This window comes from Artemia sp. Qi Xiang Cuo, chromosome 4, assembly GCF_049724085.1.
Source record: "Artemia sp. Qi Xiang Cuo chromosome 4, ASM4972408v1, whole genome shotgun sequence".
Taxonomy (NCBI): Eukaryota; Metazoa; Arthropoda; class Branchiopoda; order Anostraca; family Artemiidae; genus Artemia; species Artemia sp. Qi Xiang Cuo.
The window spans coordinates 62,444,416-62,461,944 of NC_142797.1; the positions used below are offsets into that span (position 1 = coordinate 62,444,416).

The following is a 17,529-nucleotide window of genomic DNA, read 5'->3' on the forward strand; positions in this document are numbered from 1 at the left end:
ATATTAACTAATCACTTCCGAACTTCGGGACATTTCTTAATCATTTATTTTGGAACTGTTACTCAAGCGAGTTTCATTCTGGTTTCTTAATAAAAACAAACCATATCAACCTAAAAACGAGAGTCAATCCCTATTTCAATCATTTGCTAATAATTAAGAAAAGAGATTTGTTTTTATGGCTTAACATAGTGGTATAAAAATTACCGAGACAGACCGCTGGCTCTATCGACCAATCAGGATCAAGCGTGGAAATTTTTCTACCAATCCCTGTTTGGGAAAATTCGTAACCTTTTATCGAAATATATCAGGCTGTCGCTACAGGTAACTTAGATAAATTGAAGGTGCCACTGAAAAAGTGAATCAGTTTGTAACCTAGTGTCATCAAAACCACTAGAAATTAAGAAAAAGATGGAAAATAGTTATATAGTGGTGATGGAAAATAGCCTCATTCGAGAGCTCGCTACCGATTTACAAGTGAAGTCTTCCTTCAAAATTTTGAAACGTAAGATTTTTTTTTTTTTTTTAATGACACTTAATAGAAAACAAGTACTGATAGAAAAAGCAATGAATTTCTTCTCATTATATTAAATCTCTCTTATATTACTTAGTAATTAAGGATTTTATTCCATCTAATGCTTTTGATTCTGTGTCTAAAATAATTATGTCACATGATCTAAAATTAGGTGATGTAACTATTAATAGATAATGAACTTATTACAGAGAATTAATTATTAACACCTCTTTTCGGATGGCTGCCCGTTGAGACGGTATATAAACTATTAAAAGAGAGATCAGATTAATTCAAACAGAAAATGACAGGTGACAAGATAAGATTAGTGTATGATATATGAGATTATTAAATACATATTTAATATGTGAGATATCTATATAAGAAAAGAAATATCCATAAAAGAAATTACCAAGGCTACGCTTAGTATGTAAAGACCAAGTAATTAATTATTTTTAACAATGATATAAAATATAAAAAATCCCCAAAGTTATCAGCTTAAGGAAAAGCCTGACATTGTTCATATTGCCACCAGTTAATTCAGCACTGAAACTTATTAAGTGCATTAAAACAAGGGGCGTATCCAAGGTTTTTGTTCGGAGGGAGGGGGTTACTAACTAAATTTTGTTCGGTGGCGGTTTCAGGTATTTTACCCACAGTTTTACGACCAATTAATGAGATACCAATTAATGTCTAATAATTCCATTCATTATTAGACATTGTTAATACTGTCCATGTGAATCATTTTTAGAAAATTAACCAGTTTAATCAGCTTTTAGATTTACACAAGCTATAATAGGACCTATTCCTATTAAAAGATGTTTCTAAATCTCTGGAACATGCAAATTAGTGTTGAGTGTCTTGGATCGTTAACCTCACAGCCCACGCCGTGACTTTTATTCTTGGCAAAACTTGAATGAACTGAGTCGATACTTAATTTTTAAAGATTTTTATCTTGAATAGGAAAAGAGATCAGGTGACGTGATAACGTATCTTTAGTGGTCCAAGTATAGTTCCCATGTGAATGAAACGTGAAGCTGTTTTTTTTTTTTTTTTTTTTTTTTTTTTTTTTTTTAACTTTTAAGAAAAGAAAAGAGGTAGACATAAGACTACGAAAAAAAAGGGATCTCTCTCTCTCTCTCTCAAAGAGAGAGAGAAGAAAAGAGATTGGGAGAGAGACAGGAAGCGAAGCATTTCTTTTTGATAAATTATAAATAAATGTTAGGGGATTCCAGTCTTCAATGGCAGAAAACAAGAGGAAAGGGTCTTTATTTGACTAGTTTTTTTTTTAGATGAGATCCTTGCCGATCAGGGCCTCTTTTTTCCAGTTGCAACACTCTTCCGTAGATTTAAAAACTTTGTGTTTTTTTTCAGGAAGCAATGGTAAAATTACTTCAAAGAAAAAAGAAACCAATGTCAAACCCAGATAAAAATCTCAAATACCCCTTTAGAGCTACTTGAATATTTATATCCAGATAGGGTGTGACGATTGCCACTATTTAGTATTAGTTAAGCGTTAAATTAGTCAAATATGATTTCAATCTTAAACCAGTATCTTAAACAAAAGTAGACCCAATTCCGATTTAAGAGACAGGTTCAATAAAGAATCGCAGCCAAAAGTTTCATGTAAATGATTCATCTTCACGTAATTGCATGATACCAAATAGCGGTAAGTAAATCAGTGACTCGTCAAATTCAAATTTGTGAATGAATATTACAAGTATCAGAGCGGTCGTTATGCAAGGTTACCAACTGACAGCCGTTTGATTGAGGTAGGGTTAGTAAATGTAGCAAGGTCATGAACTAAATGTGAATCATTGTTAATTTAAGGCTGGGCTTGTTATGGCGTACAAGCATTTTAGTAAGGAAGAAGTGGGTTTTTAATTAGTTCTCCCTTTATCCTTAGGTTGTTTGTAGGTTTTACTATGGCTTTCAATATTGTTTTTAAAAATCACTGGCAGATCAAGAGGCCGGGGGACCCCAGCCTCCCTCCAAGATTTTTATGGTGCCGTAATTCCTTTTTTTTCTGTTTTCCACTCTAAAAAAAGTAAATTGGTCAATTTGATCAATTATTGGCGCCCTTATCACGTCCCCCCCCCTCGAAGATTTTGCTTATTGGTGCCCTTGTCGTATTGGGCCCCAAGATTTTGCTCTAGATCCGCCCCTGGTAAAAATCATCAGTTTTCTACGCTTATCGATTTTACACCCCCCCCCTCAATGAATTCCGCCGTACACACCTGTCTTGATGTATATTCTAGTTATTCTATCTGCCTCTTGAGTTTTTGATGTTATTTTCTTTTCTAATGTTTTCAAACTTTTGACAGAGTGGTGCCAATTCACGAAAATGTAGTGCGGGGGTAAATATTTTTTTATTTTTTTAAAAGAAAGGTACAAAAAAAGATATTTTTCAAAATCTAGGGGGTAATTGCCTCCTTGCCCATCTTAATTTGTGCCCCCACTTAAAACAATGAAAGTGCAGCTCATCATTAATTTCTAATTTGCGATCTGAAGCTTGAACCAATATAATCATTTTCAGGATTACGGAGAGCCCTTACAGTAGTTCTGTGTTTCACTATGGTACTACACTTGCCTATCTCCAATGCCATGCCTATAGATTATATTGATGAAGCAGATGGAGATCTATCAGCAAGTTCAGATGATAAATCAGCTGGAAAATGGGTAAATCCATGTGGTACCATCATTGTTGATGAATCTGCTGGTCAAACTTCCTTAAAGCAGCTTTTGTCAAATATCGGAGCGTCTGTAGATGCAGCGCTAAAGCAACTTGACAGCTTTAAAGAATTATTTGTAAGTTCCACTCTGTTATTTTACTAAAGGCTAACTTTTGTTTTAAAGGCTGTGGGTCTTGTCACATGCACTGTATTTATCTCTTCAGTATTTGGCAAATCAAAACTGTTAAGCTTTTGGGTGCTGCACCGTGGCTTTTCAGGGGCTGCACCATTTTACGTGGCGTAGTCAGCAATATGATATAGTAATATAAACGCAGCGAAATTGCGAGGGTATCAGACTGTTGACGGGTAATAAGTATTGTATTGAAACAAAATAATATTTTTTGTTGTAAGCTATGAATACGCTTTTATTCCCCATAGTCACATTGTACGTCAAAACATACATATAGTGCATAGTGAACAAACCATGGTTGAACCACTAGTAACCCCACAGAAAATATTCTAGTATGAATCTGTAAGGAACCATGGTGCGAAAAATTGGAGACCTAAATGTATTTATTGGACCTTCAACTTGAATTTTCTAAGTCGAAATATTTTGACCATTCTAGTTTATTTTTGAACTTTATAAATAACTAAGGGACACACGAGGCTCTGTCATGTACCTATGTGGGGAGCAGTGCGCCTCTTCACAAAAAGTATAAACATTTAAAAAAAATTTTCTGACAGTTTTTTACAATCTCAATATAGTTCACATTTTCTTGCGCTTTTTCGAGTTTATGACCTCCTCCCAAAATTCGATTCCAACATACGTGTCTAAACACAGCTGACAACTGAGCATAGTACCTTGAACTTAAACTGTCAAAAATCTACATAAAATGTTTTATTTTGGATAGTCGAACCCTACTAACTTAAAGACTAAGTTTATTGCTATGATGTCATGATAACTAGTCATGATGTTGACACAAGATAAAAGAAACGTGGAAATTCTTTGGTCTATGTATCACTGTACTCTGAATTATGTCATAAACTGTCAAGTTTGTTCCGCTTCTCTATTAATTTTTGGATATCCAAAAGTCATATGTGTATATAATCCTGATATTGTATATTATAAAATCTGACATATGTATTTGTAATCCTGATCAATTTATTTCGGACAATGAGCATTTTTGACATAACGATAAGTTTTAAGTACCAATGACAGTGAATATATATATATATATATATATATATATATATATATATATATATATATATATATATATATATATATATATATATATATATATATATATATATATATATATATATATATATATATATATATATGCATATATGTATATATATATATTTATTTAAAAAAATGGGAGCCACTGGCTCGAGGAACCACTGTCCCACTTTAGTTCTCAAGTCATACAGATTGAAAACTCTTGCATTGCTCAGGTTCAAACAAGTTGGAACATGCGTACCTTTCTGTGATGAAGGTGACGGTGGGAGGCTCTTTATGGTCCTTTTCAAGAACCGTAAAAAACCTAACTTATTTTGAAAGATTTCCTGCATGTATATGTCTCCTTTGTCATGCCTATATAGGCTACTGTAGGTGTTATTTAACAGCTTCAAATGTCTGAGGCTGTTGACAAAAGCTGTTTGCTTTTCTGTTCTCCTTCTGTACTCAATGGGAGGATTAAGAGGGCATTGTAAGTTCAGTCATATTTTGATTCTCATGATCTACATTTCCTTGCTGATTACCCTTTGAGAACGGCTTAGGAAACAGTCTGGCAATTATATCAAAAGTGGGAAAATGTCCAAATAGACCTTTTCAGACAGAATAGGCAAAGTTTGGCGTGGGGGTTGACAACCCAAGAGAGGAGGGTAAAAACACATAAATTTGAAAGAAATTTTTCACTTTATACGTTTCTGTATTTTTTATACTTTTGGAAGCAATGTTTTACATACTGAAACAATTTCGTCTGTTTTTTCGGCTTTTTAATACATCAACACAAAGATTATTCGTAAATATCATAATATTAAGCATTATATTCTTAATATTTTAGATAAATGACTATTTTACAAATTTATATCATCTGATCAGTGTTTAACATCTTTTAAATGTTTCGTGAATTTCTCAGGGTAGGAAAAAGTTTTTATCTAAAAATTAGTTCAGATAGCAATTAAAAGAGAATCCACAAAAACTTTTCTTTTATCATAAAGAAATTTTTCTTGTATTGTCTGTTTTCCATAAGGATTTACCCTAGAATTTACCTACCAAATAAAAAAAAATTGGCGATTCCGGAAAAAAAGATTAAGGCTTTGCGAGAGTAGATGTAATACGACTGGAGTTATTACTCCCTTAAAGAGTTTCATTACTATTCAATTCGTTACCCATGTCAGCACTAAGTAAAGGGTAATAATTATAGTTAAGTTTTATGGGTTAGAACAGTTTGTGTAAATAAAACGCCGACCTTTTGAAAAAATTTAGGGAATTTCAAATTTAATACAACGACACTTAAACTGACCGGCTTGAGACATTAATTAAAGGTTCCGCAGGGGTCGGACTCTTTTTTGAAATGGTGATGATTCTCGTGTTCGATTAGGGGGGTGTTAAAAACAATAAAGAAAAAATCAATTTAAAAAATCACTCTGACAACCGGAAACTGATCTTCTTCACTGATACGGTGATGGGATCTTTTGAGTGAGAGCTTTTGAATTTACAAGGTTGAACGACTGCCTTGATAATATACGACAAAAATATGCCGAGTCAAAAATGCGCAAAGGGGGAGGGCTAGTTCCCAGCCCCCAAAATTCTAAGTTTTCCTGAACTTCTAGGCACTTCTTATTCAAATTACCAAACAAAATTTGTTTTTGCTAATTGCCCTCACTCTATATTTTTTTTTTTGTACGAGCCTGTACTGAATCTACAGAAAAATTTTGCTGTTAAATTATTTTTTAGTTAACCTGCAGATAAGACTTATATTTGCAAGGGATTTTTGTCTATAACTAGTATATTTACCGATGCATGTTCAAATTCTAGCAGAGACAATTCTTAGACTGGAGTCGCTTACTCAATGCGATAGAAGCATCATACTGGACAGAACATCAATATGGGACCAAAAAAATAATAATAAAAACAAAAAACTATTCAAAAGGGGGAGGCATAATAACTTGGAATGAAATTGAAATATCGTAAATTCGTATTCTGAAAATAGATGAGTTTTACAGTCCAATAAAATTTGTTTTAACAATTCACGTTTCGGGAATACAGAAATAAAACTTGATGTGACTTTTGTCATATAGCAATTGTTGACTATTCATCTGAGTCATCTTTATCTCCTGGGCCACTTACTTAAACAAATTATTATATTTTCATTACCTAAAAAACCATTTCCTTTGCCCTTAAGCCGACGCTTAATTTGAATCGGAATTAGACATTCTCACTCCTACGCATCACTTCCGGTTGCACCAATGTCTACGTAAAACATAGTTATTTATAATAATTTAGCACGTGATCGGTTTCAATAAGCTTGAAAATTCCCACAAGATAAAAACCCACAATTTTCCTTTTCACATTTTTGAAATTGATCTAGATCTTGTTGAGTTAAGGAAATTTGTCTTCTCCTTTTTTAACGATATATACGAGGGGGCGCTGAATTCCTACCATCTGGCGTACATCGTGGAACACCATGTGTGCTGCATAGTTCCACCACGCTTGACACACTGAACAAAATGCCATACCCACTTCCCAAAACGTTTGGCACAGTTGCGCTACATTTGGCACGCGCCGCCTGGTGTATATAATTTCTGAGAGAGCAACCCCTCGGGTATGTCATAGCTTACGAAAACGGCTTTATCTGAAACAGTATTTCCACGTGTCACGTAGATTTCTCTAAAATCATCAGCTGAGGGCATTTAAGCCGCGGAGAAACTTTGTCTGCACCTGCATCACCTGACCTTCTTGCAGATGTGCTAGCATTCTATACTAAGTACAGGTGTAGGAATCACACTTGAGGGGCGGGGAATGTAAAGTTGAAACAGAATTGATGTTTAAAAGAAAACATCACTAATATTTCACTTTAACACACATACCTTATTCGTTACTTAAATTTGATATTCCCAAGTAAGGGTTGAGGAGTTACCCTTTGCCATCCCTTGGGGACGAGGAAAGCAAAAATTTGAAAAAAACATTCGAATACACCAGTTAAATTGGAAACTTCAAAAATTATACAAAATCTGCATAAATGTTAATATTTCAGAGGGAAGCACGGACCCAAAGGCCATTCCCTGTGTACATATATTAAATTGAGGATAAAGTCTAAATTTACTGGTCAACCATGGTGCCATTGAAATAACAGTTTTCTCCCTCGATGCCAAAAATTATCGAGTGTTTTTATATATTATATTTTAAATAATATGATTACAAATTTTGCAGAGGAGATTAGACATGTAATCGTTGCCAACACTTTGTCAATCGCATTTCGATTTAAGAAACTTATTTAATTGGCATTTTTGTGGTGTAAATAATTTTTGTTCACCAGGTCGTGGGAACGGAAGAATATTAAAAATTTTTCATGTGTAGGAGTCAAATAGTGGTGAAATTATGGTTTTACCGAGCCAATTGATACTATCACAAATTACAGTAATTTTCATATTTGACCTGTCCGAGTTGATTTTATACCCTTAAACACCTGCCATGGAACAGCTAGGGTCTCTCTCGCGTGCTAAAGGGGGAGCTTGTGTTTTACTTTCAATTATAAACTGTTCAGGAAGCGGATATAATAGCTTGATATATCATCAGAGTGTTCAGATAAACAGATCCAGGTTGCGGATGCCTATGTTCAATTGATAATTATAAGATACAGCTAATACAACATAATGAGCATCGATACCCTAGGAAATCTTTCCGAGGAGGGTGAGCCTGCAAATTATTTTCCAGGGTCAAACAAATTTGAAAAAAAATTATTGGCGTAAAAGTTTCGTGCTCTTTACTAGGTAAACATTATTGCCTTGACTACGATTACACAAATTTTCACTTTTTGTGTACTTTTATTTTCTCAGGATTAAAGGGGTTAACATATACTAAATATTTGTTAGCCAGTGGTGTCAATCCACAAAATATAGGGGGAGGGGGCAAAATTGATTTTCAAAGTCAAGGGTAGATCTCGGCCTCTAATTGATGCCACTGCTTCTAGTCCCTTTCCCGTACGGAAGTAAATTATAATAAGTTTTAATTCAATTTAAAACATTGAGGGGTTTTATCTTTTAAGCTGAAGGGGGGATTTCTATTTTTAGACCTTCGTTTGAGAAAATTTAAATTACCGTCACAGCTGAGATTTTTCTTCTTAAAAATTTGGATCATCCAGATCCTCCTCAAACCTATGTCCACGCAAGTACAGTTGTACAGAGGAATACACTGTAATTTGGGCAAAATGCTTCGTCATATCCAAAGTTCAGAGTCAGTTCTCAGTGGTCAGCGGTCTAGCCGAAGTGTAAAATGTGACTCATTGCGGTTTTTCAGTATTAAATTTTGGCTGATTTGGCCATGCTTTCACACTTTAATAATGGTGACTAAGCGATAAAATTTTTAATATTGGTGTTAAGGGAGCAAGATAGATTATCTGGAAAATAGCATAAATGTTGCAGAAGAAAACCAGCGCTTTAAGCGTCTTCTTACAAATTGTACAACATTCCAAAAAGGAGCAACCTACCGAGTTTAGGCTATTTAGTCTGATATTTTTTTCTATTTTTTTTTTTTGTAAAACTAGGTCGTAAAACCACTAAAAAATTCTTATAATATGATAAAGCGTGTGGATTGGTGAAGCTCATTTGTTGATTTCCTTCATTTTTATTTTAATTTTTTTTTTATTAATTTATTAATAAAATATCAAAAATTACAAAATGGTTATAACCGTAAGATTATTTGTTTCAAATTTTGAGCGTCTAAAATTTCTACGCCGGCGTCAAATGCTCCTTCCACCCCTCCCCCAAAACTGCCTTTATTTATTGATTTTATTTATTTCAGGCAGAAAAAGTGATGCATTCAAATTATGATGACCTTGAGCACACCCTTGGTGAAGTGCATTATAGAGTACCAAAATACCTAATCACTGAAGACACAAGAGAAAAAGAGGACGTTGACCACTTCCTCAAGGACACATACCTTGAACTACAAGAGATGGCAGTTGAACTTGAACAAGTTGTGATTGATATGGCTATTCAAGGTGGTGATTTTTTGAAAAATTTTGCCTACTCTGAACTAAAGCTGAGATCCGTTCTTTGCAATATACATGCCTCTTTAGTTGACCGCAGTGTGACACCACACGAAGATGCTGCACGCAAGCTACTAGTTGCTGATTTTCGAAATAAGGAAAACTCATATAGAGACTTGAGGGACTTTCTATTTTTGAAAGACTACTATAATTCTCTACGACATATCCATGAAGTATCTGAGTACTGGAGATTAAAAAGTGTTTAAGTTTTTACTATAGTCAGAGTGTCTTATGGAAAGGCTTTTAGAAGTTGATAATGATTACCTGCGACAGTTAAATTGAATCTCCTGTTTTTTTCAAGTTTGTTTCAGTGTTTATTTAAATATGCCAATTCTTTGTCAATGAATCTGTGATATTTTTTTTAAAGTTTTTTCTTATAATTTATTTATGTACCAGCAAATATAATTATTTTAACGATAGAACATTGTTGTTTATCATATAAGAAAACAATCTTCCAAATTAAACTTAACGTACTTAAAATGCTCACTATATAGGATTTACATTCTCTGTCAAATCCTAGAATCCAATGAAAAATCTATTTTTTTTTCAGTAGGCCTACCAATATTCCTAGATAACTTCTTGGATTAATTTCAGCCCAAAACTTGAGAAACGTCGATCCTGGAAGCAATTCTACTGTTTATTAATTCAGCATTTAAACATAGTAGTTCCAGGTATTATTTCCTCTTATGGTAGATGTCCTGACGAATTTAAATTCAGGGATTAAATTTGCGTGGCCTCTACAAATTATAGATTAGGTATAGATTCCAAAAATGAAAACTAGGACTCTAACTTAGTTTTCTACTAAGTTAGGTCGAGATCCGACAACATTTCTCGTTAACTGCCTAGACAACAAAAATTTGAGGATCTTTCTCCTGTCTTCACGTTGAGGCCAGGCTATATTTGGATATCCCGAGACGCAACTAGGACACACGTTTTATTTCCTGTCAAATTTGGTTGAAATCTGGTAACCGTTTCTACTAAGTGTGCAGATGACAAAATTGAAAAACTCCCTTCCAACAGTTATGGATTGGATCACAGTTGGACTTCTAGGCCCGAGATTCTTATGCATATTGACTTTCAATATGTTCAGTAAAAATGGAAAATTTCGTAAAAGCAAAAGTTTGAATTGGGAATTGCCATATTGACTTTGCGATAATTATTTCCTGGAAGCATAAAAGAGGTACTAGATTTCAGTGTCGTCTCGAAGAAATCATTCCCTGCTTTACAAGATTCCATTAATATATGGTCCTCAACAAGTTTAGAAGTTCGGATAATTTTGTTTTACTTCTTGTTTATAATATAGAGTATACTAGATTTTTTCCTCCATCTCGTTCTGGAATTTTTTTTTGTCAGCTTAAGAGGAACTTTTCTTTTCTGTTTCAGAGACCGCGTACCAGAAAAGTTCGAATTTCAACGTATTACCGTTACAGAGCTACAAAAAAGAAAGAAAAAAAAATAGTGTTATTCCGTAACACAACGCTCCTCGGTGATATTTCTATACTTAACCCTATGTTTAAAATATACTATTTTACAAAATATAAGGCAAATGAGAGCTTTCCCTGCAACATAATCAGCAACGCCAGATACGTCAAAAGAGGCTGATATTTTGAAAACTCCTCACCTAAATTTGCTGTGATGATCCAAAAGGCGGTATTTTATACAATACAGATGCACTGAGAAAGCAAAAAAGATCAAAGTAATGTTTTTGTTGTTGTTATTGATTAACACTTCATTTTATAAGAAAGGTTTTTATTTATCCTAGCCTTCAAGATATAGCGGAGATAATTTAATGTGTAAAACTAAATACTCCTGCTGTCTTCGCGTTTTAGAAAAAGGAATTATAATTTATTTTAGAAAAAAAAGAAACAAAGAACTATTTTGAAACAAAAATAAGATTAACAAAAATAAGAGAGGATTAAACAAAAATAAGAGAGGAAATAAACAAAAATAAGAGAGGAATAAACAAAAATAAGAGAGGAAATAAACAAAAATAAGAGAGGATTAGACCGGTCGTTTCAGCCTATTTCATTTAATAGTGTGTTGTATATTTTAGAAAAAAAGAAACAAAAAACAATTTTGAAACAAAAATAAGATTAACAAAAATAAGAGAGGATTAAACAAAAATAAGAGAGGAAATAAACAAAAATAAGAGAGGATTAAACAAAAATAAGAGAGGAAATAAACAAAAATAAGAGAGGATTAGACCGGTCGTTTCAGCGTATTTCATTTAATAGTGTGTTGTCTATTTTAGAAAAAAAAGAAACAAACAACTATTTTGAAACAAAAATAAGAATAACAAAAATAAGATAGGATTAAACAAAAATAACAGAGGAAATAAACAAAAATAAGAGAGGATTAAACAAAAATAAGAGAGGAAATAAACAAAAATAAGAGAGGATTAGACCGGTCGTTTCAGCGTATTTCATTTAATAGTGTGTTGTCTTAAAACCCTTCGGAAATTTTTTTCATTTCGTCTTTTGGAAAAGGCACTCTCTTTAAATATGAACAGAGAATAGCCAATTTGAAAAATTTTGTCAGAAAAATCTCCTCCGCTCTAATCCCCTTCTACCACCCCCACCCCAAAAAAATGAGCTGAAAGTGTCCCCAAAGTTAACATTTGTAAATACACGAACATTAGCAGAAAATACAAAGTTGTTCATTTTCGTCAGGGTTAATTGCCGGGTTGGGGGGGGGGAGATTTTGGGGGATGCACTCTTCTGTATCCGAAAATAAACCGTACACTAAGAAATGCAAGTTTGTGGAAAAAATCGTTTCACGGATGCTTAATTAGCCGCAGTAAATAGTAGATAGTCTTAATAAAAGTAAAGGAAAAACAACGCGGATACAGGGTTTGACGATTAACTTTGTAATACATTATTAGACCACACTGGGTTACATGATTTACGAAAAAAAAGAAGAAAAATGAATAATAGAATTAAACAGCTGATAAAAACAAGGCTACTATCAGCCAGTGGACAGAAGAGAAGTGGAATTGACAAATGCAGATATTTCGACAAGGGCCTCCGCCAAACCTTCTTCAGTTCTAAAAGATACAAACATTTCACATTATCATTTCATTACCTTAAATGGCAATTGCGGTAAAAAAAAAATCGAAGACCATACTGGCTATACATGACGTATGGCAAAGCAGAAAAATAATAAAAGAATAATAAAATAAAATAACCGAAAAACGAGGATAATGTCAGCCTGTGGAACGAAAAGAAGTGAAAATAAGCAGATATTTCGACAAGGGCCTCCGTCAAACCGTCTTCAGTGCTAAAAGAAAATTGGCCTTTTGAAGTAAACTCGAACATACCAGAATAAACATTGAATTGAGACAAGCAAATCAAAAAAAAAAAAAAAAAGACAGAATAAATGAAAGACCATTCACCAGTTAGATTAGGCAAGAATTCTCTGCTGAGCGATTGACTTAACTTGCCAACTGACCCGATTTTCAGTAAATATGTGGTCAAATGATTTTAATTTAAACTGAGGGAAATTTTAATTGAACATTTCAATATTAATTTATTGTCAATTGGGTTTATAGGAGTATGTCCAGTATATCTATTTATCTATTTTTCAATTGCCTCCATTAAAAATTGTGGTAAGCCATTTGCTGTAAGCCAAAGATTGTGGTAGGCCAATGATCTGGATTTTCAAAGATGTTGAGGGCTCAAGCCAGTTATGTGGAGGGCTAAACACAGCTATGCATCTACTTCATGGACAAACAATTTATGCAAGAATTTCTCTAATTACACGGGGACCATGCAAATAGTAACTGGCAATAATCATAACTTATGTGCAAATATCAACGGCAGCATAAGCGTTTATAGCAGTTGTTTTATCACTCCACGGGGCCTTTGCATCGGAGATCTAGTTTTCTTTATGAATATATTATATAACCAGAAGGCCGTTTCCAGGGGAATTAGGGGTTTGACCCCCCCCCCCCGGAAATGTTTGTCCGAATCGTAAAAACATAACAAAGATGAATATAAACAAATTTTTCATGCGTTTTTTATATCTTTTTTTGTAACCCATCCCCCCAAAAAACCTTTTGTAACCCTCCCCCCCAAACTCCAACCCCGAAAAAATCCTGAATACGACCCTGTATGACCATAGCATTGTTCATTTTTTTCTAAATTAGCAAATGAAAATAAATTCAAAAACTCAAATGGGACATTAAGTTAATTGTACTTTTTCCGGCACAAGTGCAGGGTAACTCTCGGATATAAATTAAATAAAAAAAAACAAGTTTTTTTAACTGAAAGTAAGGAACGACGTTAAAACTTAAAACGACCAGAAATTATTCCGTATATGAAAGGGGCTGTCCCCTCCTCAACGCCTCGCTCTTTACGTTAATTGTTTAAAAAAAATAGAGTTGTGAGAAAGTCAAACTTTAGCGTAAAGAGCGAGGCGTTGAGGAGGGAACAGCCCCTTTCATATACGGAATAATTTCTGTTCGTTTTAAGTTTTAACGTCGCTCCTTACTTTCAGTTAAAAAAACTTGTTTTTTTATACTTAATTTTTGAACGTTTTTGAATTAACGCAGGGTTTTATTTTGGCTCACCGCACATGAATACTTAAAATGAAGTTTGCAGATTAATTTTACTTTTATTTGGTTAAGTGGCTTTCTCGAAACTTGTTTAATTTATTTAAGAACGTTTTTATTAGTGATAAATATACGTAACTTACGAATTAACTTACGTAACGAACTTCTATACTCATAGATTTTTAATACGTATATTAGAGGGTTCACAACCTAGTCAATACCTTGCTCTTTAAGCTAAAGTTCGAATTTTGTTCCAATTCTTTAGAAAAAAACCCTTAATCACAAAAGCCGTTAATTAGAATAAATAGCTCTTATGAAAGTAATAAGTAATGTTTGGCTTAAAGAGCAAGATATTGACTAGGGGGTGAGCCCAATCATATGCGTAATATTTTTTGTTCGTTTTAAGTTTTGATGTTGCTCCTTACTTTCAGTTGAAAAACTTGTTTATTTATTTATTTAGTTTCTGATCTTTTTCTTTAATAATGCTGGGAAATCCGGCACCCCCTTCATAGCAATGTCCCTTCTCCCATGAAAACTTCCTTCATGGAAAGATCCTCCCATACAACCCCCCCCCCACCTACCAGAAAAAATCCCCCCTTAAAACGTATGTATGCTTCCCAATAACCAATACTATATGTTAACATTGGGTAAAGCTCATAACGTTCGGCCCTCCCCCCGGGGACTTCAGGGGATTAACTCATCCTAAAATAGTTATAATATTTTCGACCGTGCTGAACAAAATGGTCATCTCAAAATTTTGATCAGGTGACTTTGGGAAAAGATGAGTGTGGGAGGTGGCCTAGTTGTCCTCCTTTTTTTTGCTCACTTAAAAAGGGCACTAGAACTTTTAATTTCCGTTCCAATGAGCCCTCCCACGATATTCTAGGACCACTGGGTCGATAGGATCACCCCTGAAAAACAATAAAAATTAACACGCATCCGTGATCTTTCTTCTGGCAAAAAATGCAAAATTCCACATTATTGTAGATAGGTGCTTGAAACCTCTACAGTAGGGTTCTCTGATACGCTAAATATTATGGTGTGATTTTCATTAAGGTTCTATAACTTTTAGGGGTCTTTCTCCCTTTTTTTCTAAAATCATCCAAATTTTCTCAGGCGCGTAACTTTTGATGGGTAAGACTAAACTTGATGAAACTTATATATTTGAAATCAGCATTTAAATCTAATTCTTTTTATGTGTCTATTGGTATCAAAATTCCGTATTTTAGAGTTTCGGTTACCATTGACCCGGGTCGCTCCTCACTTACAGTTCATTACCACAAACTGTTTGATATTTGTAAGCTACTTATTACGTGCTTTCTCCTTCACCTGCATTCCGTTTCTTCGTTGATGCATGGGAATTGACCTAGTGAAGAATCGTTTATACGAAACTCAGTAGAAAAATGCCCAGGCTGCTGCAGTGCAGTTGATATGAATGCCCTGTTGGGAATCCCCATGGCTATTAGTTTTCTTTGTTTAAGTGGGAGCTTAAATAACCATACATATTTAACGAAATAAAAAACAAATCTAAATTTTTTTTCACTTGGCTTGATAATAATGAGCCTTAAAAATATATCTGCGAAACAGACGACACACCAGTCGATCTATGCTCATGTGCAGTTTAAGGGATGCCACTGATAAATTAAGTAAAGAGAGGATGGCCAGAATGGCTCCCGTTAAATATTTTGCCTCTAATCCTTAGCTCACACAGAAAAAAAAGTGCTGGGATAGACATTATTCCTCAATCGCATCAATAAGCAATTTTAGTTGCCGTTTTGTTGACACAGGATTTTGATGTCCCCAGAATATACTGGCAAAATATTCGAAGCTGAAAGAGCATGGTCGAAACGAATCACGATGATATTTTACTCCCATGCTGTCAGGACCAAAACTGCATTTTGTGTCCGTTTTTCCTTTAATCGTCAATTTTTTTTTTTAACTGGACAGCGATAATCAGCTTCTCATCAAATCATGTTCAATACTAATTTTTTCTTCCATTGCTGTTACTGTTGGTTTAAAAAAAAAATCGTTGGAGAAATCGCTTAGCTGATACAAGTTGAATTTATTCAGTCGTGATAAAATGCTTGACAAAGCAATCAAAATGGTCAAAATTAGCAATTAAATTGCAAGGATGACTTCTCTCCTTTGTGAACTTAGGGTAATAGTAGTTTGTGACCCCTTTATTGGGACCACCTCTAGATTCTCAAGCTACTGTGTTTACCAACCCAAAAAATATCAATATCTTTGGTCAAAGCTTTGTTGGCTATCAATAGAATTCAGAAGTTATTAATAAAAACTAGTGTTTTTGTTTAATTTTTTTTTCAGAGGTAGGCTAATAGGACTTATGAAGAATTTATACTTAACACAAAACATTTTTTCTAATATGAATGATTTAGAAGTTTAGCCCCCGAAGTAAGTTTAAAACTCAAACCGAAGTGCCACATATGTGTTTAATTTATCAATGGGGAGATATAATTGTAATTGCTTGACTAAACGAGAGTCTACCAGCATTAAGCTCCACAAATCTTATCAAATTTTATATGAAACAAGAAACTGCGGTATACTAGAAACTTTTTTTCGTGTGCATCCGGTGTCCCTAAGGGCAATGGTTCGAGTCTTGGTGTGGCTCATTATTTGGTTTGGAACACGTCCCAGCCAGGGATGGATCTAGAGTAAAATCTTGGGGGTGGAAATGTGACAAGGGTGCCAATAAGCAACATCTTGGGGGAGGAGGGCTATGTAAGATAGACACCAATAATTGACCAAATCGACAAATTTATTTAAAAAAGAGTGAAAAACAGAAAAAAAGAATGGGGACACCAGAAAAATGTTGAGGGGTGGGATCCCCCACCCCCTGGATCCGCCAGTGGTGCCAGTGGTGTGACTCTGTAAGCTCGGCCAGGGTCGATTCAGTTCGAAGTAGGAACCTGGAGAAATATGGAGGGAAAAACACGGGGAGCGTCGGATGATTTGCCCCCAACCAAGCATTGTATTCCCGGCCAAAGGCACAAAATCAGGAGATCGGTACCCGCGTTAAGCATACCATTGATCAGCATGCAATTTTTTTTTTTTTTTGGTCAACATGTGACAAAGTTTAACTTTTTAATTTCCCGTCTTTAGTGTATTCCTCTATCTCCTATTACCCCTTCTGTTTTTTTATGTATTTCCTTTTACCTGATTCATAAACTGTTACTATGTACAATCTGATTGAATCTTTAAAATAGCTAATGGCTAGATAGTTGAAGTATCTAGATAGTAGAAGATAGTAACATTTTTTGAAGTACCATGATGAGCACAGCAACTCCAGATCATGTCGCCACTGGACGAGCTGAAAGTATATCTACCAACTTCAAAGCTACAAATTTTATTCACAAAGGGTAAATTTTTTTTCTTTTTTTTTACAAATTTAAGTACAGCTACAAACACTCTCCTCGTTATTATTATTTTTTGACATTTATCGTCGAGCTATATTCACTGGCTGCTGAACTGTTAATCTCCTTCGGGTATTTTTGTATTCTGGCA

At 34.3% G+C, this 17,529-nt stretch overlaps 1 protein-coding gene across 1 annotated transcript; it reads left to right on the plus strand.

Moving 5' to 3' along the window:
• Positions 1 to 397: 397 nt before the first annotated feature.
• Positions 398 to 9,825, plus strand: LOC148953312 (uncharacterized). Its single transcript, XM_089087618.1, has 3 exons — positions 398 to 502; positions 3,045 to 3,316; positions 9,212 to 9,825. The coding sequence occupies exons 1-3, from the start codon at positions 409 to 411 to the stop codon at positions 9,662 to 9,664; spliced, it is 819 nt and encodes a 272-aa protein (XP_088943744.1). The 5' UTR covers positions 398 to 408; the 3' UTR covers positions 9,665 to 9,825.
• The last annotated feature ends 7,704 nt before the right edge of the window (positions 9,826 to 17,529 follow it).